At 43.9% G+C, this 27,872-nt stretch overlaps 1 protein-coding gene and 1 long non-coding RNA gene across 2 annotated transcripts in view; one reads left to right on the plus strand and one right to left on the minus strand.

The window, feature by feature from the left end:
- LOC115463697 (zinc finger protein 184-like) overlaps positions 1-27,872 on the minus strand; it is a 93,908-nt gene that overhangs the window by 15,977 nt on the left and 50,059 nt on the right. Inside the window, exons 3-5 of the mRNA XM_030194417.1 lie at positions 24,162-24,275; positions 20,111-20,239; positions 12,654-12,761 (exon numbers count right to left, since the gene is read on the minus strand). Of these exons, the coding sequence (XP_030050277.1) occupies positions 12,654-12,761; positions 20,111-20,239; positions 24,162-24,275 (351 nt within the window). The remainder of the gene's footprint in view (positions 1-12,653; positions 12,762-20,110; positions 20,240-24,161; positions 24,276-27,872) is intronic.
- Positions 527-25,936, plus strand: LOC115463698. Its single transcript, XR_003941062.1, has 3 exons — positions 527-538; positions 2,227-2,233; positions 25,827-25,936. It is a non-coding gene; the product is annotated as an uncharacterized LOC115463698 (long non-coding RNA).

The raw sequence follows: 27,872 nt of genomic DNA on the forward strand, positions 1-27,872 counted from the left end.
TTACAGGTAACATGTCTTTATTTTATATTCCTCTAGGTTTAATAGCAAGTGTATATTTATGGTACCATACAAATGACCTAACTAAGTCAGCAAGTTATTTATTTGTTTCTATGCATACCTTCCCTGGGGAGTTCTTATCAACTGCAGGGATGAGCGATCCCCAGAGGATATTCATTTTATGTTTTTTTATATATACCTGAACTGACTTATTTATGCCATTTTACTTTATACGGGATCCCTTTTAAATAAAAGCTGTGTATTGCTCATTGTTAAAATGTTTTCTGCTTTAACTGTTACGCTGTTTACATTCACTTCTTTAGTTTTTTCATGAATATAAAGCCTTCATTTTTGAAATCTCTCTATGGTATGTGTGATATCTGAAAGCTTTTCATTATTTCCTTGTCTAAGAAAGAAGCAATATTTAATAACCATTATCCGTTTTATGGAATAAATGCGAGAAATATTCCCTTGAACTGGCCATTTGGGGGAACATTTTGCGCTGATCATAGATTTTGTAGTATTCTTGAATTGAGAATTGGTGAAGCTTTCAGTCATAAATAAGGAAAATTATGCATTCAACTTTCTGATTCCTTTCTATTTAAAACAGTATGCTTTGTGTATTTAACTAACACCTTGCTTCAACTAACTCTTGCCACGTGGTGATTTTGTCTTGAAGCGATATGCTTCTTCCTACTTCTTTGTCTGATTGAAAAAGGGTTACTTAAACTCTATGTGAAGGTCAATAACTTTTGAATGTTTTTTTTCATTTGTCTTTTTAAAGGAACCTTTTTCTGGCATTGCCTTCTGAATATGCCTTGCTGCAATTCAGATGTATCATATTTGGTTTTATTTTTTTTTTATTAAGCCTATTTTTATCTTACACCCTTCAGAGTGTTTTTTTTTTTCCCTGTTTTTTAATTTTTTTTAATTTTTTTTAATTTTTCATTTTCGATACTTTTCTGTTTTGGGGACACACCATAGTAGGGATACACCTCACGGCCCTCCTCTCTGATGCTGACGTCCCTCACCGAGGAGACGACTGCTAGCAAAGAAGAGCTACCCGATAATGTGTCTGATCTGAAGGCTATGTTGCAGCAAAGAATCGCTACATTAAAGGACAGATGCACAGACCCCAACATTACCCGGTGTGAGATACGAGACATTATTGAGTGTGAGTTTCAACAGATACATCGATTGGTCCATGAGCGAAAGAGATAGGCTCTCCACTTACTGGAGTTGCAAGAAGCTTTGGCCTCTACCCTTCTTTCTGAATCGTCTAGCTCGTAAGTCCTGCTGGCCTCCTGCAGCTGAGGGCTCAACCCTTGGTGAATGTTAGTCATCGCAGGTGAAGATTCCATATCTATTGGCGATAGATGGCAACACATTGCCCTCCATACATCAATAACTTGAACATTTACCATCATCTCTAAATTTTTATTGTTAGTTTTTGTACTTTTTTTGTTCCATATACTTAACCATTGTTATTTTGATCATGTGTTCGTTAAAATTACCAATCTGTCTCGCACGTTATGCAAGCCAGAAGTGGGGATATATTATGCACATCCCAATTTCTAGTATTAAGAGGGTTGCAATTGACCCCTACCAAACAGGAGATATAATTTTATATATACTATTGCTATTTATGAAAATTGGCTTTTCATTATTTAACCCTTATGGTTTCCCTTTTGTTTTTGCACTTAATTAGCACTGATTTCTCCATGTTTACATTGTCTTTCATTTCTCTTGACATTTATATATTATTTTTGCTTATTCAATTCACACTGATTATGCCCACCAAGATATAGCAATGTATCATTCAGGCATACAGTTATTTTGCTTATTCCTTTGCCAGCCTCTGACTCTTGATGGACTTGATGGTATATGCCTAGAATAAAGACATGGAAAGATCCAAGTTTGTACACCATAAATACGTCTATCCAGGCCCAAATGATGTTAGATCCCCTAAGGTTGTGGCAATGATCTTTACACCTTGCAAACTACTGGACCACAAGTCTTGGGTCCATGTGAAAGATATACGTGTTTACTCAGTCGCAGAACCTGATGTTACCAGCCTAACCATCTCAAGACCAGCCACTTCCTTCAGCAGGCCAACCATGAAAATCCAGCCCTGTTAGATCTTCCAGATCTCCGTCCAGATTCTTCAGCGCTTCCACCGCCTCAACCATGATCGATGAAAGAGAGTTCAGAACTGATACTTCATTTGAGATTAACTGTTGCTGTTTATGGACATTATAGATTCATATTTTGTTTTATTTTCCAGTTTAGCAGCAATCCTGTCTATATATATTGAAAAGGTTTTATTTTTATTTTCCTATTATTTCCTTTATTGTTCTAATTGTTTTTCTAAGAGTTTCCCCGTTATTTCTGTTTATGTAATGCAGGTATAAACCCTGCTTGTATCAACCTGTTATGCAATTGTTTAACTTTGGTATAGGCTTACTTAAGCTGCATGTCTTTCTGTAGGTTTGACTAAGCTCCAAGTGGGGTAACGGATATATAAAATGCTTCCCATACTTCCAGGTCATTATGCATATGTCAATATCCATGCATGACCTTTGTTAATATAAATTTTCCTAGGATTGACCCTTTTTGCTGGATATGACAACCTCATACTTGTTTAAGGATTCTGAATACCTACAACCTAAAACAGCCTGCAATCTGAGTACTAACCATATATTTGTTGAGCCACCATAACAATGCTTAATCAAAACCACTGTTCCTTCCGAGGACCACTGAGATAGATACATTAGATTATCTCCCCATGTACTATGCAACAGATGCAATAGAAGTCATAGCAAGACCTGAAAGTATTTATTAGTATGATCCACCTGAAATTGCTATTACCCACATACCTATACTTCATGAGATTTTGCAGATGAACTCATGGATTTGTCCCATTCATAAAACCTCTCTCACTACAGGTTTGAGTTAGCCTCAAGAGGGGTAACATCAAGATTAAGGCCCAAGGGATTGAGTAATATAAAGGGAATTCCATATGCCCAAATAATATATCACCTGAGAATGAAGTTTCCTATCTTGCACCATACCTTCTAACAATTTGTAAGACCAAAACTCCCCCTCTCGTTTGATAGCTTACCACCTTCTGGAATGGATGATGACAAGCTTGACGAGCTTTGTGTCACCCCTCTCCAGAGGGGGTGACAAGTGGGGAATGTATAATTATACTACAGCAAGAGGCCCTCACTGGATGCCCACCGAAAGGGTGGAAGGCCAGATTTTAGGACTCAGGCTGTAAAAATACCAGCTAGGTTTAAAAATCTATGACTGGCTGAGCATGGACTTGCTTTTCCTGCAAGTTAATATGTGTTCTACCCTAAGATCTATCCACTGGAATAGTGGCAGGCCAAACTACATAGCTTTGTACAGCTGAAAAGCACTGCCTAGGCCTGATAACCTACTAATGGCCTTATAGAACAAAATCAGGTACAAATTGAATGTAGCACTTATTAAAATGGAGTTTGTCTTTCTATAAGATGAAACTTAGATCATAAGATAATAGAAAAAGGGGAAGTGAAACTGATATGCTAAGAATAAGATGTTCTGGCAGAAGAGAAAAACATGTTGACAAAAGAGGAAATTGCGAAATAACTTGCAATAGCTGGAACGGAAAGAGTTGGGTACAGAACAACAGATGGCAGGACACGACAGTTTAACCACAGAAATTGAGAAATAGTTGAAAAAAAACAGGTCCCAAAATAGGTCCAGCCATAGACTTCTATTGAGAGAAGAGAGTATAAAAGAAGGGTGATTTGGGCTTAATTTCGGAGTCCGTCCCCAACGCCTTGAAAGCAGCGAAGTTCTGTCCGGTTACTTCCAGAATCGGTACCGAACTGAAGACCCTACTCGGGGTGAGCTGTCAGACTGAATCTGTAATTTGTACCAACTTGAAGACTTGTGTTTGGGTAAGAAATAAATTATACTTATCTTCCTAAAACTATGTTTGTCTTAATTTCTGTCTATTCCTTATTTCCTTTTTATTCTACCAACGAAATTAGAAAATACAATTGACACTCATTGCCTGTACAAAATACTGTTACATTTTAATAGAATACATTTGGGTACACAGATAACTAATGATTCATTTAGATCCTGATAGACATAAGACCATGATCATGGGCCTTATCTTAGAGTCAGTTGTACACCAGGAATATTACTGGGATGGACTTTCAAGAGAATTTAGGCAGGCAGCCCAACAGATAATGGAAGCGCAGACCTTTTGTCCTTGGAAAAGGGTACTCCTGGTGCGCAAAGCGGGCCAATAGATAGAATTTACAACACTCATCCCTCCAATCCCAAAGCTGCCTCAACTGTGCCGCTTTGTAATAGGTGCTGAGATCAAGAACTCCCAGCCCTCTATCTAATTTATACCTTCTCCAAGTGGATCGTGCTACTCTAGGTGGCTTCTCTTTCCAAATACATTTTTGCACTGCCCTCTGCATGCCCTGTAACACTGACTCAGTTACTAAAAATAGGTAGTGATTAACGTACTACTACTACTTCTACTATTTAACATTTCTAGAGCGCTACGAAGTGTACACAGTGCTGTACAAACACAGAAGAAAGACAGTCCCTGTTCAAAGAGCTTACAATCTAATAGACAAAAAGTAAAGCATTTAAATTAAAAATATTTAAGCAGTCAAGCACAAGAGAACAGTCACAGAAGGACTGAAGATGTTGAAGGGTGAGTAAAGTAAAGTAAAGTAAGTAAAGAAGTCTGGGTAAAATGTTCATTTTAAAAGTGGTCACCTGACCAAACAATGAGAGTTCACTCTTCCCCATTTCTCCACATCCCCCAAGAGTTTGACTAATAAAAGCAATTAAATTCTAATGACTTCAAAACAAATATTTAACTGAAAACCTGAAAAAAATTCATCCTTTATATATAAAACTTGAAAATATTCCACAGTAGTCTCAAGCCAGCTGTAGCAGGTAGCGAGGTAATCGGTGAATGGTAATCGTAGCAGCGTGTTCTTCCTTCACTCCACTGCATGGTTATCGGAGCAGCGAGGGATGAAAGGTGAAAGCCAAGTTTCTGCAAGAACTGTAACTGTCTGAACCTCACCAAAGGGAGGTCCTTGAGGAATAGCCCATTGGTTAACACAGCGGACTGAGAATCTAGGGAACTGGGCTTCCGACTGCAGCTCCTTGTGACTCTGGGCCAGGTCACTTGACCCTCCATTGCTCCAGGTTCAGAAATCATAATCCTTGGACTGCATCCTCTCCTCCTGCTCGCATCACCTGCCCCAGCCTACATACAACCTTAATCATCATCTCCAACCTCTGCTCTTCAACTCCAGCCTGCATCCAACCTGCTTCATCTGCCCCTACCTCTACCGTGCTACTCTCCTTCTGCTCCAGCCTGTTTCAGTCCTGCTGGTCTTCAGCCTCATCTGCTTCAGCCTGTTCCAGTCCTACTCGTCTTCTGCCGCTTCCGCTCCGGCCTTCGGTCCTTCTGCTCCAGCCTGTTCCAGTCCTGCTGGTCTTCGGCCTCATCTGCTCCAACCTGTTCCAGTCCTGCTCGTCTTCAGCCTCTTCTGCTCCAGCCTTCGGTCCTTCTGCTCCAGCCTGTTCCAGTCCTGCTCGTCTTCAGCCTCATCTGCCCCTGCCTTCGATCCTACTGTTCCAGTCCTGATCGTCGTCAGCCTCATCTGCTCCAGCCTTCAGTCCTACTGTTACAGCTTCTTCCAGTCCTCCTCGTCTTCAGCCTCATCTGCTCCAGCCTGCTCCAGTCCTCCTCATCTTCAGCATCATCTGCTCTAGCCTGCTCCAGTCCTGCTCGTCTTCAGCGTCTTCTGCTCCAGCCTTTGGTCCTTCTCCTCCAGCCTGTTCCAGTCCTACTCGTCTTCAGCCTCATCTGCTCCAGCCTTCGATCCTACTGTTCCAGTCCTTCGATCCTTCTCCCCCAGCCTGTTCCAGTCCTGCTCTTCTTCAGCCTCATCTGCTCCAGCCTTCGATCCTACTGTTCCAGCCTGTTCCAGTCCTGCTCGTCTTCAGCCTTATCTGCTCCAGCCTTTCGGTCCAACTGTTCCAGTCCTACTCGTCTTCAGCCTCATTTGCTCCAGCCTCCAGTCCTGCTGTTCCAGTCCTGCTCATCTCCAACCTCATCTGCACCTGAAAATTCAACTACTACTCCTACCTTGCACCTGAAAGTACCCACACACTTTTATGGTCCCTATACATATTTTCTTCATAGCCCTGTCCCTCCCCAACTTTTTCCCTCACTCCTTACCACTGTCCAATACAGGAACGTACTGCCCATCCATTGATTTCATCACCTCACCTTCTCTTTTATCCCCTTCCTCCTTCTCAGCTTTTAATCTTCATCTCTTTCTTCCCTCCATTGTGCCTTCCCCATTCTACCTAAGTACCTCTCGCCTTCGTGGTCACATCTCTCCTACTCTCCTCCGCTCTCTTTTACTCCTTCTCTTAGTCTCAGCTGGTGATATCAATCCCAATCTTGGTCCTCCTCTTCTGCCTTCTTCCTACCTATGCAGACCACATCGTAATGTCTCTAATCTCATCTCTATTCCTCTTATTTCCCTTTCCTCCTTACCCTTCTCTTGCGCCCTAAGGAATGCCCGCTCCATCTGCAATAAACTTCCCTGCATTCATGACCTCTTCATTTCTCGTTCCCTCCATCTACTGGCCTTAACTGAAACTTGGCTCTCCCTTGATGACTCTACTTCTGTTGCGGCCCTTTGCCATGGTGGTTATCTTTTTTTCTCATACCCAGTGCTTTTTTTGTGCCGGTACGCAACGGTACGGCGTACTGGCACCTTTTTCTCCTCCTCTCCTCCCCTCCCATTATTTCCAGCGATTCTCCGCCTCTCCCCTGCCCTCCCATCGTCGTGCAGTGATTTTTCCGTTCCTCCCCTGCCCTCACCTCTCTCATATCCAGCGATTCTTTGTCCCCCAGCGTCCTCCTTCACTGCCTGCCAGCCAGTCGGACTCAGAAGCGAACGGTGCAGGCAGCGATTGGCTGGCAGCGTCGTAGCTTCCCTCTGCAAGTCCCGCCTATGCGTAAACAGGAAGTTGTAGGCGGGACATGCAGAGGGAAGCTACGACGCTGCCAGCCAATCGCTGCCTGCACCGTTCGCTGCTGAGTCCGACTGGCTGGCAGGCAGTGAAGGAGGACGCTGGGGGACAAAGAATCGCTGGATATGGGAGAGGTGAGGGCAGGGGAGGGACGGAAAAATCGCTGCACGTCGATGGGAGGGCAGGAGAGAGGCGGAGAATCGCTGGAAGTAATGGGAGGGGAGGGCAGGGGAGAGAGAATTGCTAGAAATCAATGGGATGGGAGGGAAGGGCAGGGGAGAGAGAATTGCTGGACATGGGATGGGCTGGGAGGGAAGGGCAGGGGAGAGAGAATTGCTGGAAATCAATGGGATGGGATGGGATGGGAGGGAAGGGCAGGGGAGAGAGAATTGCTGGAAATCAATGGGATGGGAGGGAAGAGCAGGGGAGAGAGAACTGCTATCAATGGGATGGGAGGGAACGGCAGGAGAGAGAGAATTGCTGGAAATCAATGGGATGGGAGGGAAGGGCAGGAGAGAGAGAATTGCTGGAAATCAATGGGATGGGAGGGAAGGGCAGGGGAGAGAGAAATGCTGGAACTCAATGGGATGGGAGGGAAGAGCAGCGGAGAGAGAATTGCTGGACATAGGATGGGATGGGAGGGAAGGGCAGGGGAGAGAGAATTGCTGGAAATCGATGGGATGGGAGGGAAGGGCAGGGGAGAGAGAATTGCTGGAAATCAATGGGATGGGAGGGAAGGGCAGGAGAGAGAGAATTGCTGGAAATCAATGGGATGGGAGGGAAGGGCAGGAGAGAGAGAATTGCTAGAAATAAATGGGATGGGAGGGAAGGGCAGGGGAGAGAGAACTGCTGGAAATCAATGGGATGGGAGAGAAGAGCAGTGGAGAGAGAATTGCTGGACATAGGATGGGATGGGAGGGAAGGGCAGGGGAGAGAGAATTGCTGGAAATCGATGGGATGGGAGGGAAGGGCAGGGGAGAGAGAATTGCTGGAAATCAATGGGATGGGAGGGAAGGGCAGGAGAGAGAGAATTGCTGGAAATCAATGGGATGGGAGGGAAGGGCAGGGGAGAGAGAACTGCTGGAAATCAATGGGATGGGAGGGAAGAGCAGTGGAGAGAGAATTGCTGGACATAGGATGGGATGGGAGGGAAGGGCAGGGGAGAGAGAATTGCTGGAAATCAATGGGATGGGAGGGAAGGGCGGGGAGAGAGAATTGCTGGACATGGGAAGGGCAGGGGAGAGAGAATTGCTGGACATGGGATGGGCTGGGAGGGAAGGGCAGGGGAGAGAGAATTGCTGGAAATCAATGGGATGGGATGGGATGGGAGGGAAGGGCAGGGGAGAGAGAATTGCTGGAAATCAATGGGATGGGAGGGAAGGGCAGGGGAGAGAGAATTGCTGGACATGGGAAGGGCAGGGGAGAGAGAATTGCTGGACATGGGATGGGCTGGGAGGGAAGGGCAAGGGAGAGAGAATTGCTGGACATGGAATGGGAGGGAAGGGCAGGGGAGAGAGAATTGCTGGACATTGATGGGAGGGCAGGGATGAGATAATTGCTGGACATAGAGGGGAGGGCAGGGAAGATAGAATTGCTGGACATGGAGGGGAGAGAGGAGAATCGCTGGACAGGGAGGGGAGGCCAGGGAAGAGAGAATTGCTGGACATGGAGGGGAGAGAGGAGAATCGCTGGACGGGGAGGGGAGGACAGGGAAGAGAGAATTGCTGGACATGGATGAGAGGGGAGAGAGGAGAAATGGATGGAGAGGAGAGCAGGAGATAGAGGAGAATTGCTGGACATGGATGGATGGAGGAGTTGGCTAGGAGAGAGGAGAAATGCTGACTTGGATGGAGGAGAGGGGAGAGAGAATTATTGCTTTATATGGATACAGAGGAGGGAAGAGAGATGAGAAATGCTGGACATGGATGGAGGGGAGGAGAGAGGAGAAGTGCTGGACATGAATGGAGGGGAGGAAAGAAAAAAGAAGATGCACATGGATGGAGATGAGGGAAAGGGAAGAGGAGAAAAACTGCACATGGATGGAGAAAATAGGCAAAAGCTGGATCCATGTTATACCTCCTCCAGTCAATTCCATGGAGGAGGACCCAGCTTTTACTTATGGATGCAGGGCAACAAAAGAAGAAGAAAGGAGGAAAGTAAAGAAATAAATGGAAAGGAAGCCCTGGAAACGGAGTTAAGAGAACAGGTAGAGAGCAGCAGAATCAGAGACTGGGACCAATATGGATAGAAAAACAAAGTCACCAGACAACAAAGGTAGAAAAAAATCATTTTATTTTCATTTTAGTGTTTGGAATTTGTCTTATTTTGCACTGGGTATACTGGAGCTGTAACAGCTTACAGAAATTATTTATAATGAAAAAAAATCACATTATTTTTTCTCCTATACTAGTATAATATTTTCAATGATGTCTGTTTATATGCGCCATGGCTGGTATAAGGGGTGTGGCTAATGTGGGTGTGGCTATAATAGGGGCGGTGCCATGTGTGGTGACCCCGCCCACAATGAGTACCGGCACCTTTTTTTCTACAAAAAAAGCACTGCTCATACCCCTCGCACTACCGGCCGCGGTGGCGGTGTAGGATTGCTGCTGTCTCCCTCCTGCAAATTCCAACCTCTTCTTCCACCCCAATCTCACTGCTTTTTGTCCTTTGAAGTCCATTCCATCCGCCTTTTAACTCCTCTGCCTCTCCAACTAGCTGTCATTTATCGACCCCCTGATAAATCTCTTTCATCCTTTCTCACTGACTTCGACGCCTGGCTTTCCTTCTTCCACGAACCTACATCCCCCTCCATCATCCTTGGTGACTTCAATATCCACACTGATGATTCCTCTGACTCTCATGCTTCCCAATTCCTTGCATTAACATCCTCATTCAATCTTCAGTTATGCTCCTCTGCACCCACTCACCAAAATGGTCACTGTCTCAACCTTATCCTCTCCTCTAAATGCTTTCCCTCCAACTTCTATTCCTCAGATTTCCCCCTTTCCGACCATAACCTATTATCCTTCACACTCATGCACCCTCCTTCCCAATCCCACCCAATCTCAACCCCCACATCTAGGAATCTTCAGGCTATTGACCCCCTTACTCTATCCTCTTATGTCTCTAACCTTTTCTCTACCACCACTCTATCTCAATCTGTCAATGAAGCCATTTCCCTCCTATCATACTATTCTCTCCTCTGGACACTCTTGCCCCTCCCATGCCCCGTCCTACTAGGCGTACCAAACCCAAATCTTGGCGAACCTCCAAAATCCGCTACTTTTGTTCCTGTGCCCGCTCTGCTGAACGTTCTTGGCTTAAATCCCGCACCCTTGCCGACTTCATTCATTTCAAATTCATGCTTAACTCCTTCCAGTCAGCCCTTTCTCTTGCCAAACAGGGTTACTTCACCCAATTGACAAATTCCCTTGGCCCCAACCCTCAACTTCTCTTCGCCACACTGAACTCTCTTCTCAAGGTGCCTCCGCCCCCAATTCCCCCATCTCTTTCTCCTCAGACCCTAGTTGAGCACTTCCACGATAAAATCCGTAAAATTAACCTTGAATTTTCATCCAAACCTTCCCCACCTTTCTCTCCCTTAGTCCTCACCCCCTACTCTCCTTCTTCTCCTTCTTTTCCTCCTTCTCAGAAGTTTCTACTGAAGAAACTGCCCTTCTTTCCTCCTCCAAATGCACTACCTGTTCCTCTGACCCCATCCCCACTTATCTACTTAACACTATCTCTCCCACTGTCATCCCAGTCATCTATCACATCCTTAATCTTTCACTCTCCATTGCAACAGTTCCTATGGCCTTCAAACATGCTGTTGTTACTCCACGCCTTAAAAAGTCCTCACTTGACCCTACCTGTCCCTCCAATTATCGCCCTATCTCCCTTCTTCCTTTCCTCTCCAAATTACTTGAACGTGTCGTTCACCGCCGCTATCTTCACTTTCTTTCTTCTCAACCTATTCTCGACTCTCTCCAATCTGGTTTTCGCCCTCTTCACTCTACTGAACCTGCACTTACCAAAGTCTCTAATGACCTGCTACTGGCTAAATCCAGAAGTCTCTATTCTATCCTTATCCTTCTTGACCTATCTGCTGCCTTTGACACTGTAGACCACACTATACTCCTGGATACGCTGTCCTCACTTGGATTCCAGGGCCCTGTCCTTTCTTGGTTCTCCTCTTACCTCTCTCTTCGTTCTTTCAGTGTTCACTCTGGTGGATCCTCTTCAACTTCCATCCCACTTTCAGTTGGTGTGCCTCAGGGTTCTGTCCTTGGACCCCTCCTTTTTTCCATCTATACCTCTTCCCTTGGTACCCTGATTTCATCCCATGGCTTTCAATATCATCTTTACGTAGATGACTCTCAGATCTACATCTCCACCCCTGAAATATCAACTCAATCCAGGACAAAATTTCAGCCTGCTTGTCTGACATTGCTGCTTGGATGTCTCAATGCCATCTGAAGCTTAACATGACCAAAACTGAACTTCTAATTTTTCCCCCTAAGCCCACCTCCCCTCTTCCCCCTTTCTCTATCTCTGTTAATGGCTCTCACATCCTCCCTGTCTCCTCGGCTCGTAACCTTGGAGTCATCTTTGTTGTTTTTTTTTTTTAATTTAGAAATTTTTATTAAACAAAATATTATGACCACATTATACATTTGTCACTCCATACAGTAATATCTATTAATGCCACATGGTTTCCAACGTTTCACAACAGTTTACTTTTCATCCTTGGAGTCATCTTTGATTCCTCTCTCTCCTTCTCTGCACATATTCAACAGATCGCCAAAACCTGTCGTTTCTTTACCTAAAACATTAGCAAAATCCGCCCCTTCCTTTCTGATTACGCTACCCAAACCCTTATTCACACCCTTGTCACCTCTCGTTTGGACTATTGCAATTTACTTCTCACTGGTCTTCCGCTCAGCCATCTCTCTCCTCTCCAATCTGTCCAAAATTCTGCGGCACGACTTATTTTCCACCAGAATCGTTATACCCACACTAGCCCACTCCTCAAGTCACTTCACTGGCTCCCTGTCCGCTTCCGCATACAGTTTAAACTTCTCTTACTGACCTTTAAGTGCATCCACTCTGCAGCCCCCCATTACCTCTCCGCTCTCATCTCTCCCTACATTCCTTCCCGTGAACTCCGCTCACTGGACAAATCTCTCTTGTCGTCCCCCTTCTCCCCTACTGCTAACTCCAGACTTCGTTCCTTTTCTCTCACGGCACCTTATGCCTGGAATAGACTTCCTGAACCTATACGTCTAGCTCCAACTCTACCATTTTTCAAATCCATGCTGAAAACCCACCTTTTCACTGCTGCTTTTGGCTCCTAGCCTCTACTCATTTGCCCTCCCTTGTTCCTTCCTTCCTTCTCACCCAGTACTTCCCTCATCTGTAACTGTCTTGTCTGTCTGTATTATTTAGATTGTAAGCTCTTTTGAGCAGGGACTGTCTCTTTGTGTCAGGTGTTCAGCGCTGCGTGCGTCTGGTAGCGCTATACAAACGCTAATAATAATAATAGTAGATAGCAAGAGATATATTAAAAATGACACCTCTCTTGGTATCAGTATCCTCCTCTTCTTCCTCCAGTTGGTCGGTGACATGAAGCTCTTCAACTTTCAGGATCTCTACTGTGGGGTCAGGATTGTAATCTGGGATACCTGTAAGAAAAATGAGAAAATATGTTCAATATCTTATATTGTTTAAAAGCTGATTTAAGAAAAGAAACACTCTGATAGAAGTGAAATGATAAAGTAAGAGTCACGTGAGCTCTGAAAATGTACATATCCTTGCAGAAGGAATAAAGAATCCTCTGCAGCTATGACAGAGAATGACCAGAAGCTCCTTCCAACTTGTTGGTTATATTGGTTATCACCACACCTCCCTTTCTCCTTATATTTCTAGTGGAGGGTATGTGTGTCATCATACCTTCCTTCCTCTTTTGTTCCAGTATGGGGAGGGGGGGGGGCATCCTGTCCCCTTTACTATAGCCTCTTCTAGTAGGGACAACCTGCTTGTTTCTTTCTGGCTGCCAAGCATTGCATAACTCATAGAAAACAAAACCCACAAACTTCAGGGTGGGATGAAGGGTTAGTACCTTGAAACAACACTGAAAGAGCTCAGAAATAGTGAGACATAAAGAATGATTATAAAAAGTTACAAAAGGATGAGGCACAATAGGTGATGAAGGAAGAGACAGAGACATGATAAAAGAGGGAACAAAAAGGAGTGAAAGACTTCATAAGAGAGGAAGTAGATCATCACACAAGGAAAAATAAGTGACAAATGCACAAACACAGTGGGAAATACAAAATATTACTCCATGAACTATACAACAATCAAAGCTGGATACAAGAATGATCAAGGATGGCTCCACCTTAGCCAGGGAGGAACCAGGCTGCTGGCATCGGTATTTAAAAAGGAGTCAGAGCAGCTTTTAAACTAGAACCTGAGGGAAGGCCAACAGTTGTACAAAAAAGCATGGTTTGGAACAAGCTATCTTTCAAAGATATCACCAAAACAGGGAACTCAGGGTAACCCGATAGCGAGGTTGCAATAGAGACCATAGTAGACCAGACGTCTTTAAATAAAAAGCACACAAAAGATTGCAAATTAATACTATCAACTGCTGAGCAAGATGTAAATAGGAACAACAAACATAGTTTTGCAATGTCTATATGCAAATGCCAGAAGCCTAAGAAATAAGATGGGAGAGTTAGAATATATTGCACTAAATGAAAAATTAGATATAATAAGCATCTCTGAGACCTAGTGGAAGGAGGATAACCAGTGGGACACTGTCACACCAGGGTACAAATTATATTGAAGTGATTGGGTGGATTGAATGGAGGGTCTTGAATCAAATAGATTGAAAATTCTGCAAAGAACAAAACACATCTTGGAATCTCTATGGATTGAAATTCCATGTGTAAAGGGGAAAAGGATAGTGATAGCAGTGTTCTATCGTCCACCTGGCTAGGATGGACAGATGCAGAAATATTATCAGAAATTAGGGAGGCTAACAAACTGGGCAACACAATAATAATGGGTGATTTCAATTACCCCGATATTGACTGGGTAAACGTAACATTAGGGCATGCTAGGGAGGTAATATTCATTGATGAAATCAAGGAGTGCTTTATGGAGCAGCTGGTAAAGGAGCTGACAAGAGGAGGAAAAATTCTAGACCTAGTCCTTAGTGGAGCGCATGATCTGGTGCAGGAGGTAATGATGCTGGGGCTGCTTGATAAAAGTGATCATAATATGATCAGATTTGATATCGGCTCTGGAGTAAGTATACACAGGAAATCCAATATGCTAGCATTTAACATTCAAAAAGGAGACTATGATAAAATGAGAAGAATGGTGAAAAAAAAAACCCTGAGCAGCTGTGAAGGTCAAAAATTTACATCAGGTGTGGATGTTGTTCAAAAATACCATCCTGGAAGTCCAGGCCAAATATATTCCATGTATTAAAAAAAGGAGAAAGGAAGACCAAACGACAGCTGGCAATGTTAAAAAGTTAGGTGAAGGAAGCTATTAGAGCTAAAAGAAAATCCTTCAGAAAAGGAAGAAGGATCTGACTGAAAATAAGAAACCACATAAGGAATGGCAAGTCAAATGCAAAGCGCTGATAAGGAAGGCAAAGAGAGACTCTAACAGCTTCCTTCAACTCACTTTTTAACCATGCCGGTTGTCGTTTGGCCTTCCTTCCTCCTTTTTTAATACATGGAATATAACTGGCCTGGGCTTCAAGGATCATATTTTTGAAAAGTATCCACGCCTGATGTAAATTTTTGATCTTTGCAGCTGCTCCTCTAAGTTTTTTTTTCACCATTCTTCTCATTTTATCATAGTCTCCACTTTGAAAGTTAAAAGCTATCATATTGGATTTCCTGTGTGTACTTACTCCAGAGCTGATATCAAATCTGATCATATTATGATCACTGTTATCAAGTGGTCCCAGCATCATTACCTCCTGCTCCAGATCATGTGCTCCACTAAGAGCTAGGTCTAGAATTTTACTTCCTCTTGTTGGCTCCTTTACCAGCTGCTCCATAAAGCAGTCCTTGATTTCATCAAGGAATTTTGACTCCCTAGCACGCCCTGTTATTATATTTACCCAGTCAATATCGGGATAATTGAAATCATACATTATTATTGTGTTCCTCAGTTTGTTAGCCTCCCTAATTTCTGATAATATTTCTACATCTGTCTGTTCATCCTGGCCAGGTGGATAGTAGTACACTCCTATCACTATCCTTGTCCCCTTTACACATGGAATTTATAGTTATTTATTTATTACTACTTGTATCCCACAGTTATCCAAAAACAAGTTTCAGGTCAATGTGGCTTACATTTAACAGTTGTTAGATATTACATTGATTCAATTACATTTACAAGGTTGAATGATGCTGTGTTTTACAGTGTTTGGCAAGATAACTATTAGTGCGTATGGAATAGTCATTGGAATTTTTGAGAAGATATGTCTTAGTTCATTTCTTATATGAAAAGATACGTTACAGTTAGAGGTTGTGTTGCGTATTGTTGTTTCAGAGTGATTAGTGCATTTTTTACTAATAGAATTTCCTGAAGAGGTAGGTCTTTAGGTCTTTTCTGAACTGGAGGTAGTTCACAATGCTTCTTATGACTGTGGGAATTGAATTCCACCATTTTGAGCCCAGGTAGCTAAATCCCGCCATATTGGTGGACTTGTATAGTACGTTTTTGCAGTTGGGCAGGTGAAGTAGTAGGTAACCTCTGGTTCCTGGGTCTGCATTTCTTGGTGATAGTTTGATCATGTCTAGCATGTAGTCCGGTGACCTGCCAAACAGTATTTTGAAGATGATTGTGCTGGTTTTGAAAAACAGTCTGGCCTTGATTGGGAGCCAATGTAGCATTATGTGTAGTGGGATTGCTCTATCATATTTTGACTTTTTGAATATCAATCTCTCTGCTGTGTTTTGGACGGTCTGCAATGATCGTAGTAGGTTTTCTTTGCAGCCTACATAAGCTGCATTACAGTAGTTTAGTTGAGACAATATCAGCATCTGTCTGTACTAGAAACATAGAACCATGATGGCAGACAAGGACCAAATAGCCCATCCAGTCTGCCCTTCCTCAATAACCACTAGTTCCTCCTTTTCCTAAGGGATCCCATATGCCTGTCCCATGCTTTCTTAAATTCTGATACAGTCTTCGTCTCCACGACCTCCAACGGGAGGCCATTCCATGCATCACCCTTTCCGTGAAATAGTATTTTCTTAGATTCTTCCTAAGCCTATTTCTTCTTAACTTCATCCTATGCCCTCTTATTTCAGAGTTTTCCTTCATTTGAAAAAGGCTCACCTCATGTGTATTAATGCCACTGAGGTATTTAAACGTCTCTATCATATCCCCTCTCTCCTGTCTCTCTTCCAGTGTATACATATTGAGGTCCACGAGCCTATCCCCACATGTTTTATGGCAGGAGTTTTAGTCTATTTGATTCAAGGCCCTCTTTAACATACAATGCTACCCCCCTCCACCAATTCGATCCACCCTATCACTATGATATAATTTGTACCCTGGTATGACAGTGTTCCACTGGTTATCCTCCTTCCACCAGGTCTCAGAGATGCCTATTATATCTAATTTTTCATTTAGTACAATATATTCTAACTCTCCCATCTTATTTCTTAGTTTCTGCATTTGAATATAGACATTGCAAACTATTATTATTTATTTAGATTTTGCTCACACCTTTTTCAGTAGTACCTCAAAGTGAGTTACATTCAGGTACACTGGCTATTTCTCTGTCTCAGGAGGGCTCACAATCTAAGTTTGTACCTGAGGCAATGGAGGGTTAAGTGACTTGCCCAAGATCACAAGGAGTAGCAGTGGGATTTGAGCCGGCCACCTCTGGATTTCAAGACCAGTGCTCTAACATCTAGGCCACTCCTCCACTCCTCAAACTACGCTTGTTGTTCCTATTTACATCTTGCTCAGCAGTTGACAATGATAATGTGCAATCTTGAAAATCTGTCTGCTTTTTATTTAAAGACACCTGGTCTACTATGGTCTCTATTGCAACCTTGCTATCGGGATGCTCTATCTTCCCTGTTTTGGTGATACCTTGTTCTGAACCATGCCCTTTTGAACGACCGTCAGCGATGCCAGCAGCCTGGTCCCACCATGGTTAAGGTGGAGCCCATCATTCCAGAATAGGCTCATTCCTTCCCCAGAATACTGCCCAGTTCCTAAGAAATCTAAAATTCTCCTCCCTGTACCATCGGTTCATTTACGCATTGTGACTCGGGAGCTCTGCCCGTCTCTTGGGCCCTGTGTGTGGAACGAGGAGCACTGCTGAAAAGGCTACCCTAGAGGTTCTAGATTTGAGCTTTCTACCTAAGAGCCTAAATTTGGCTTCCAGAACCTCCCTCCCACATTTTCCTATGTCACACCCACATGTACCAAGACAGCTAATTCCTCCCCAACACTATCTAAAATCCTATCTAGGTGACATGTGAGGTCCCTTCGCACCAGGCAGGCAAGTGACCACCAGCCACCTAGCTATCTACATGCCTAATAATCGAATCGCCAAGTACAACAGCCATCCTAACCCTTCCCTCCTAGGCTGAAGCTCCTGGAGACCCATCCTCGGTGCAAGAGGAAAAAAGCTTGTCTAGTATCCACACCAGTACTTTTTTTGTACCGACACCTTTTTTGTGAGGTCCGGCTCACCCATAGGCACCGACTCCGGAAGTTCGCTCCCTCCCTCCCTCCGAGTTCCAGGGTGTTCCCCCCCTCCGAGTTCCAGGGTCGTCGTCCCTCCCTTCCTCCCTCCGAGTTCCAGGGTCATCGTCCCTCCCTTCCTCCCTTCGAGGTCCAGGCCCCCTCCCTCCGAATTTTAAAAGTCATCTTGACTTACCTTGTCGGGGTTACGGCGGCTGGCAACAGCAGTAAAAAGCGTGCAGGCTCAGCGCTTACTTCAGTTTTCCCTTCTCTCTCTCTCAGCTCTGGTCCCGCCCTTGTGGAAACAGGAAATGAGGGCAGGACCAGAGCTGAGAGTGAAGGGAAAACTGAAGTAAGCGCCGAGCCTGCACGCTTTTTACCGCTGCTGCTGGCCGCCATAACCCTGACGAGGTAAGTCAAGATGACTTTTAATTTGGAGGGAGGGGGCATGGACCTCAAAGGGAGGGAGGACCCTGGAACTCGGAGGGAGGGAGGACCCTGGAACTCGGAGGGAGGGGGGAGGGAGGACCCTGGAACTCGGAGGGAGGGGGGAGGGAGGGACCCTGGAACTCGGAGGGAGGGGCGGAGGGAGAGACCCTGGAACTCAGAGGGAGGGGCGGAGGGAGGAACCCTGGAACTCAGAGGGAGGGGGGACCCTGTGGAACAGGGAGGGAAGGAGACCCTGTGGAACTCGGAGGGAGGGGGGGGAGGACCCTGGAACTCGGAGGGAGGGAGGATGGAGGGAGGGGGGACCCTGGAACTCGGAGGAAGAATCACTGGACATGGATGGGAGGGGAGGGCAGGGGAGAGAGGAGAAATGCTGAAAATGGATGGAGAGGAGAGCAGGAGATAGAGGAGAATTGCTGGACATGGATGGATGGAGGAGTTGGCGGGGAGAGAGGAGAAATGCTGGACTTGGATGGAGGAGAGGGGAGAGAGAATTATTGCTTTATATGGATACAGGGGAGGGAAGAGAGAGGAGAAGTGCTGGACATGGATGGAGGGGAGGAAAGAAAAAAGAAGAAGATGCACATGGATAGAGATGAGGGAACGGGAAGAGAGTAGAAAAACTGCACATGGATGGAAAAAAATAGGCAAAAGCTGGATCCACATTATACCTCCTCCAGTCAATTCCACGGAGGAGGACCCAGCTTTTACTTATGGATGTAGGGCAAGAAATGAAGAAGAGAGGAGGAAAGTAAATATATGGAAGGAAGCCCTGGAAAAGGAGTTCAGAGAACAGATAGAGAGCAGCAGAATCAGAGACTGGGACCAATATGGATAGAAAAACAAAGTCGCCAGACAACAAAGGTGGAAAAAAAATCATTTTATTTTCATTTCAGTGTTTGGAATATGTCCAATTTGTGAATTTACATCTGCTGTCTTATTTTGCACTGGGTATACTGGAGCTGTAACAGCTTACAGAAATTATTTATAATGAAAAAAAATCACGTTATTTTTTTCTCCTATACTAGTATAATATTCTCAATGATGTCTGTTTATATGCGCCATGGCTGGTATAAGGGGTGTGGCTAATACAGGTGTGGCTATAATAGGGGTGGGGCCATATGTGGTGACCCCGCCCATAATGAGTACCGGCACCTTTTTTTCTACAATAAAAGCACTGATCCACATCCCATCTCCTTTCCTGTAGAAGACTGCCTTTCTGGTCAGGGCCTTTCGAAGAGGAGAAGAGAAGAGAGACAGGCTGTAGTAAAATGGTATGCGAGAATAAGAAACAAAGAATAAAAGGCAAAAACAGAGATCCCTAGAAATGAAAGACAAGTAGAAATAAAGGATAAGAGTTTGTTAAGAGGGATATGCAGCAACATTAACCAGACAGTTTTGCTGAATATTTCCTCTGACCAGAAAGTAGAGGGTCGGCAGATCCAGAGGTTATCTGGTTAGCGGCCATATTCAGATTGCTAACCTGATAAAGTCAGGACAGCAACAAGGCTTCCTTAACATTATCCCGTTAGCTATCTGGTTAGCAGTCTGAGTATAGTTGATATAGCACTTCCAGGATGCTGCTCAATCTGGATATTCTGTGCTGGCTGGTATCCCGGTACAAGCTCTGAATATCTCGTTTAATTTTAACTACGGCAGCTGGCGTTTTGCCTAAATGCTGACCACTGCATTCAATAGCGGGCACAAAGTAAATAGAACAAATTATCCACAGAACAAAGGTAAGAAGTCAGGGTCTGTGATTGTTACAATTTATTCTCACCGAGCCTCATCTTAATTCTATTAAATGTTTAGATCTGCCAATCACCACCTTCAATCCATGCTAAATCACCTGCTTCATGTGGTTCCTCATGTGTGCCAGCAACAGTTGAATTTTGATGCGCCTCAGATCCCTGAGGCTCAATCCTAAATCCCTCTTGTTTAAATCGGATTAAAATGTCTGGTTCAATATTGGAGGAACCTGTCATAGAAAAGATGATTACAATTAATTTAGAAAAGTGAGAACCAGTGGCGTAGCCACAGGTGGGCCTGGGTGGGCCAGGGCCCATCCACGTAGGACTCAGGCCCACCCAACAATAGCACATGTTTAGTGGTAGGTGGTGAAGATCCCAAGCTCTACCAGCCAAATAATTCCCCCTGATGGTAATGAAAACGCTACTCTCCACGATACTGGCACCTGCGCATGTTCAGTTTTCAGCGCATGCCTGCTGCAGACTGCCAAGGTGGAAAGAAGCATTTTCCTGTCAGCTGAGATGTCTTTTGGTAGGGGAGAACATTTGGTGCCCATCCACTTCTTGCCTAGGCCCACCCAAAATCTGTTGTCTGGCTACGCCCCTGGTGAGAACAAGTGAGCTCAGAATTATGCTGTTTTCATAGGCATCAACATAGATGCAGAGCTAAGAAGAAAGAGATGCTACTGTACTGATCATCTTCATAAATCCAAATTCTACCAGTAGCCAGGTAATTTTAGTACCAAGTTCTGTAATTCCATTTCTTAAGAGAAACAAAAAGTCTGATGTGTACATGGTTACTGTATAAGACACACCAAAAATTTATGCCACAAGGAGTTTCTTTTGATAAAACAGATTGGATGTTTGTCACAGATCAAAAATCAGGTTTTACTGGTACCGTTAATGGAAATCTGCTAGTCCTATATAATAATTCTCACCTCCAACGTTCTGAGGCTGCCTGGGACCGTGGCTTCCGCTGGAGGTGGTCTGCTTCATGGAGTAGATCAGTGACGTCAGCAGGAAACAGCGACCCAGGCAGGGGGAGGAGTAACAGCCAGGGGGAGCAGTAGGCAGTGTTTCCCTACTCCTCCCCCTGCTTAGGAATCGCAACAGAGTGGCTGCCAACCTCCCGAACCACACGTGCAGAATAACCGCCGTCAACAAACCGGCGCCGCCCTCCCTCTCCAACTCTGGATTTGGACTGTTGGAGAGGACGAAGAGGGAGGGCGGCGACACGGCAAGCGTATAGGATGTCGAGGAGGCCGGTGACAGATCACAGCGACGGTCCGGGTCCACTCGCAAGAGGGCGGTTGGAAAGACCAGCGGGTCAAACTCCAGCGCATCGCTCATCCCCGTTCACTAACAACAAAGCAAGCAAACCTACAAGATGCTGCAGGACGTCTAATACACAGGAGTGGAAGACAGCACAGCAAGTCTATGGTAAGCAACGAAGCACATTCGCTAATCTGTTTCCACTCCCCTACGCAGCCCTCATTGGCATACACTCAAAAACAACAAAACCTAGGAGCTGCTGCTGCACATTGTCCTTTTAAAATTGTTGATCACAGTGTCTTAAAACGTAAAGGACAAAAGGAGGGGGGAGACAGACAGACCCAGCAACTGGGGGGGGGGGAGGGGGAGGGAGGGGGCAGGGGGGGAAACAGGGAGGACCCTTCAACGGGGAAACAGGGAGGAAGGAAGGAAGGGAGGGAGGGACGGAGGGAGGGGGGACCCTGCAACTGGGAAAAAGGGAGGGAGCGAGCAAGCGAGGGAGGGGGGACCCCCCCTGCAACTGGGAGGCAGGGGGGGGACCCTGCAACTGGGAGACAGACCGGGGAGGGGATGATGGCCCTGGAACTGGGAGGGAGGGTGGACCCTGGCACATACTCTTCATTCTTACACCCACACTCGCACCCACTCTCAACTCTGTCAAACACAGACACTCGAACATTCACTCTCTCTCACACAGCACTCTCACATACACACTCCCAGGAAAACCTTGCTAGTGCCCGTTTCCTTTAAAACAGAAATGGGCCTTTTTTACTAGTTTATTATAACTCTCTGAGACACAGTGGGAAATATCTTAAGCCCTCAGCTGAGGGCATGAAAGTGAAAGAATTTTTAGAAAGGGAGGAAGGGTGTGAACAGTACCAAACCTGTAACAGATGTTTTAGACAGCAGGATTCATAAGGTACACAGCTTCCAGCTTGGTTCAGAGATGGCAATCACTGGTATAAGAACACTCTCAGAGGAAGAAACTCCTATTCACTGACGTCAGCTTCCACACAGATCCCCAACACTTAAAGAATCCTACACTTAGAAGAAAGCATCCCATTCCATAGGTCCATTAAGACCATGTGGGGCTACAGTTTTAAGCTTGTAAATCCACTTCTGCTCTGTTTAATGTAAACTCCGGGCAATATCTCTTCTATCATTTTCTGTAATTTGATCAAGAACAAAGCATTGTAACTGTTCAAAAGTGTGATGTAACTCTGCTATTAGGTAATACAAAACAAATGACACAGGAATCTATGATACCGTATGTGCTGAAACATACAACTTAGAATTGCAAAGATTGTTAGAAACCATTGGAAGACTATCAATTCATGAGGTTTTTTTCTCAAGCACAATGCATGGTACCTTATTCAAGTACATAAGTACATAAGTAGTGCCATACTGGGAAAGACCAAAGGTCCATCTAGCCCAGCATCCTGTCACCGACAGTGGCCAATCCAGGTCAAGGGCACCTGGCACGCTCCCCAAACGTAAAAACATTCCAGACAAGTTATACCTAAAAATGCGGAATTTTTCCAAGTCCATTTAATAGCGGTCTATGGACTTGTCCTTTAGGAATCTATCTAACCCCTTTTTAAACTCCATCAGATCTTCTGTGTCATTCAGATGTATGGACTTCAAGAGATATTCTTACCCCTGGACATGTTAGATGTGGCAGATGTGTGATCTGACACATGAAACATCTAGATTTTGGGACGTTAAGTGCATTTGGATTGATATTAGATGCTCTACGCTGTGTTTGACAAAAGCAGTAAAATACATGATTATTTGTCCTTGTGGATTAAAATACATTGGCCAGACCAAGTGTATGCTCAAAACTAGATTAACTGAGCTTAAACATTGTATTAATTCTGATAAAACTGAGATGCTTCTGGTGAAACACTGTCAGGAGTTACATCACACTTTTGAACAGTTACAATGTTTTGCTTTTGACCAAATTACAGAAAACGGTAGAAGAGGAGATATTGCCTGGAATTTACATCAAAGAGAGCAGAAGTGGATTTACAAGCTTAAAACTGTAGCCCCACATGGTCTTAACGGACCTATGGAATGGAAGGCTTTTTCTAAGTGTAGGATTCTTTAAATGTTGGGGATCTGTGTGGAAGCTGACATCAGTGAATAGGAGTTTCTTCCTCTGAGAGCGTTCTTATACCAGTGATCACCATCTCTGAACCAAGCTGGAAGTTTGTGTGGTATTCCTCCTGAAGAAGCGCTCGAAACAAGGAAGACCCTTGTCGAGGATTATACATCTCGTGCTACAGTGGATTTATATTGGATTTACAGACTATAGAGACACAGATTGTGGAGTGTCGGGTTTTTTTCTTACAGCTAAGTGACTTTTTCCTGTGCACAGGTTTAGTTTTTTATTTCATTTTCTGCCTATATATGCACATTGATAGTGAAGAAACTGATTTGCAATTTTATATTAATGGTAATGTCCATTTTTTTTTTTGCAACAGCAGTTTTTTCTCCTATTTTTAGGAGTTATTTTCTGCTGTTGCTTTTTTCGGAGCTCCATTATAAATCAGTGATTGTAGCCATTCTATGTAGACTGTCTGTGGCAGCTGAGGTTTCATTTATTAAAATTAGGTTTTGTGTCATTCAATTTTCTTTCTTCAGTATTTGTGAACAAAATGATTTTTTTTTTTAAGATTAACATCAGTGCGTGGTCATTAATTTAGAATATGGAAAATCTGCCATTTTCTGGCACCGGTAAAAATGGCCTTAGCATGCGGGAAAGACCCGCGTAAGGGCATGCTAAATCCATTTTTTACCACAACTTGGTAAAAGGACCCCTGAATGTTTTATGTTAATCATCTATTTGTTTGACCAAAATAATCCAAAACATTTACTTACCAATTGTGGGGTTATTTGTGTTTTCTTTTTCCTCCCAATCACAGTGTTGAGTGAAATATTTCTCATCTTCCTTTTTAATCTTGAAAATAACATCAGGGTTAACAATTGAATAGCCTGTCAATATAAAACAACAATATTACATTTTAAATTGTACTTGCAGAACCTCTGGAGGTTTTCTCTGGTTCTGTGTTATTAGGGCTTCACATTTAACAAGTTAACAATGCAATTTATGTGTTTAATATTTTAACGTGTGTTAAAATTTTTAGCAGTTAACAGCCCTCGGTCTGATTCACCCCTCTGTCTTTCTCTCTCTCACCCTCCAACTATCCAGCATGGCCACATCTCTCCCTTCCCACCAGTACCATCCTGTATTGCCCCATCTGCCTCCCTCTCCTCTCCCCATTGATCACTCAGTTGGTCACCGGGCCTGTTGCTTCTCCTGATCTGCAAGGCAGCAACAAGTAGAAAAAGGCAGGTGCGAAGACATTGCCCTGTGCATGCTGCCGCTGACTCTGTTGGTCCCAGAAATGAGAGGTTACATCAAAGCTCTAATATAATTCCAACATGAACATAAGAGCAGCCATACTGGGTCAGACCAATGGTCCATTTAGTCCAGTATCCTGTTTTCCAAACAGTGGCCAAGACAGGTCGCAAGTACCTGGCAGAAATCCAAATCGTGGCAACATTCCATACTACAAATTCAAGGGCAAGCAAGTTGCTTCCCCATGTCTTCTCTCAATAGCAGACTATGGACTTTTTTGTCAGGAATTTGTCCAAACCTTTTTTAAACCCAGATACGCTAACTGCTGCTACCACATTCGCCGGCAAAGAGTTCCAGAGCTTAACTATTCGTCGAGTGAAAAAAATATTTACTCCTATTTTCTTTTTAAGTATTTCCATGTAACTTCCTTGAGTGTCCCCTAGTCTTTGTACTTTTGGAATGAGTGAAAAAAAAATCAATTTACTTCTACTCGTTCTACACCACTCAGGATTTTGTAGAACTCAATCATATCTTCCCTCATCCATCTCATTTCCAAGCATCCATACAAGCCTGGTCTTTCCAGGCTTGTATAGATGCTGTTGAATCATGGTCGCGAAAGTATAGTCACAAAATTATTGTCTTAAACTAAATGCTGATAAAGCAAAAATAATCTGGTTATGGACTTTGACACCACCACATACAGATAATGCACTCTCTTTATAGAACGTATACTTGAAAAAAGAAACACTGAAGGTGCTTGGCATCTCCTTTAATCCTATGTTGAATTCTGAGTATCATGTTGCTCAATTGACCAGGCAGGTTTTCTGGAAACTGAGGCAATTTTTCTTTACCCAGTTCAGTTTAATAGTACACGCCTTTACAATTAGCAAATTGTATTACTGTAACTTACTTTATGTTGGTTGCTCAAAGATGTTATGTAACAAGACTGCAGAATACTGCAGCTACATTGACCTGCCAGGCAAACAAACGGGATTCCTACAGAAGCACAAATGCTGTTTAAATTATGTATGCTAATATTCAATATTATTCATGGTTCTGCGTCTTTGCCATTCACATTGATTCTGTCATTTTCTTCCTCCGGGAAGACTCTTCATTCAAATAGTCAATTAAAGCTAAATTACCCATCTGTTGATGGTATTACATATAGAGGCGTATTTTCAAAGCACTAAGGGCCCTGTTTACTAAGGTGCATTAGTGTTTTTAGTGCGACTACACTTAGCACGTGCGCTAACCAAGTAGGTGCCTATAGGGATATTGTAGGCACGTACATGGTTAACGCGCGTTAAAAACTTTAATGCACCTATAACGTTGCTGGGCCCTTAGACTTACAAAGTTCCATAGGTTACTATGGGGCTCATTTTCAAAGCACTTAGCCTTACAAAGTTCCATAGATTACAATGTAACTTTGTAAGTCTAAGTGCTTTGAAAACACGCCTCTATGTAACTTTATAATTCTAAATGCTTTGAAAATGAGCTCCTTAGTAACATAGTAGATGATGGCAGATAAAGACCTGTACAGTCCATCTAGTCTCCTCAAACAAGATAAACTCATAGTATAAGGTATGATGTGATACTACATATGTATAAATGATCTTTATTTGTCCATGCCATTTTCAGGGCACAGGCCATAGAAGTCTACCCGGCACTGGCCTTGTTCTCCAACTACTGAAGCAAACATCGAAGCACCACTCCAGCCCATCCAAATCTGTCTAGCCATGATTAGGGCATAGACTGGAGAAATCTGCCTGGTACTGGCTTTGCCTCCCAGTTACTGGGAGTTGCCATCTAATCACTGCTAAGTTTGTTTGGTTCCATTCTCTTTCTATACAGGATTCTATACAGTTCTTACTCTAAAACTACACATTAACTACCTGCCCCCTATATCCCATAGAACAGGAGTAGGAGAAAAAATAGGATTGGTAGTTGTCTGACTGGCTACATATTTTATTATCACAAGTACAACAGCCCCTACATTTGGAACTATGGTAAAGAAACAAAAGCCCCTAAAGCTACTGCTTTCATTACAGCTTCTACCACTGTCAAGACCAAACCCTTGGACCAAGACAAGATTCTGGTTTCATGTGATAAATGTACATACATTGAATCCCTCATGAAAGAAGTACAAGAACTAAGAGAAGAAGTGGCAAGACCAAGAAACATCTGGGACAACCAGAAATTTGTCCTGGAGATGCAGATCAAAACATTGAGGACTCCCAGCAAAAGGAGAGAAGATCTTGGGCAGACAGAGCACAGCTGGAAGCAAGTCACCAAGGCCCACAAGATCAATCCTCCAACTCCACCTGCTGTTCAACTAAAGAACTGGTTCACAGCCCTGGAGGTAGAAGCGCCAATCTGCCGGCCAGACATGTTGTCCAGGGAGGTGTGCTGTTTACCTGGTGCCAAGATTTGCGATATTGTGGGAAATTTGCCCAGACTCATCAAGCCTATGGACCACGCTCCTATGCTACTCATCCATGTTGGCACAAATGTATAGCTAAATATCCTACTGAACATATCATATGAGACTTCATGGCTTTGGGTCAGAGGATGAAGCATCTAGGTGCAAAGGAGGTGTTCTCATCGATCCTCCCTGTCGAAGGTAAAGGCTGAATGAGAGAAGTTTGCATCTTGGTGACAAATGCATGGCTGCTTGGCTGGTGCCGACGAGAGTGCTTTGGTTTCATAGACCATTGGATGATTTTCCAAGAGGTACTGAGCAGTGATGGTGTCCATCTGTCAAGGAAGGGAAGGAGTGTCTTCAGCAACAGGCTGGCTAAAGTACTAAAGAGTGCTTTAAACTAAAATTGATGGGGATGGGTATAAAAGACCACAAAGCCATAATTAACCCCAAGGAATGTAGGACACCTAATACCTCTATAGAAGAGAAAAAAAAAGAGTAACGTCTGGAGAGCCCTGTATACCAATGCCAGTAGTATGGGAAACAAACTTCTATTTCTTGATGCTACAATGATGGAAGCAGACTTGGATTTAGTGGCGGTCACAAAGACGTGGTTCTCGGAGAGCCATGACTGGGATGTTGCTATACCTGGCTATAATCTATTCAGAAAGGACAGAGTAGGAAAAAAGGGTGGAGGTGTGGCATTATATGCTAAGAATGATATCCAAGTGACGGAACTGCAGGATACGTGGGGTAAGGAAGAAGCGCTGTGGGTTAAATTGGAAAGAGGGAAAGGAAAATGTATCTATAT

This window comes from Microcaecilia unicolor, chromosome 2, assembly GCF_901765095.1.
Source record: "Microcaecilia unicolor chromosome 2, aMicUni1.1, whole genome shotgun sequence".
Classification (NCBI taxonomy): Eukaryota; Metazoa; Chordata; class Amphibia; order Gymnophiona; family Siphonopidae; genus Microcaecilia; species Microcaecilia unicolor.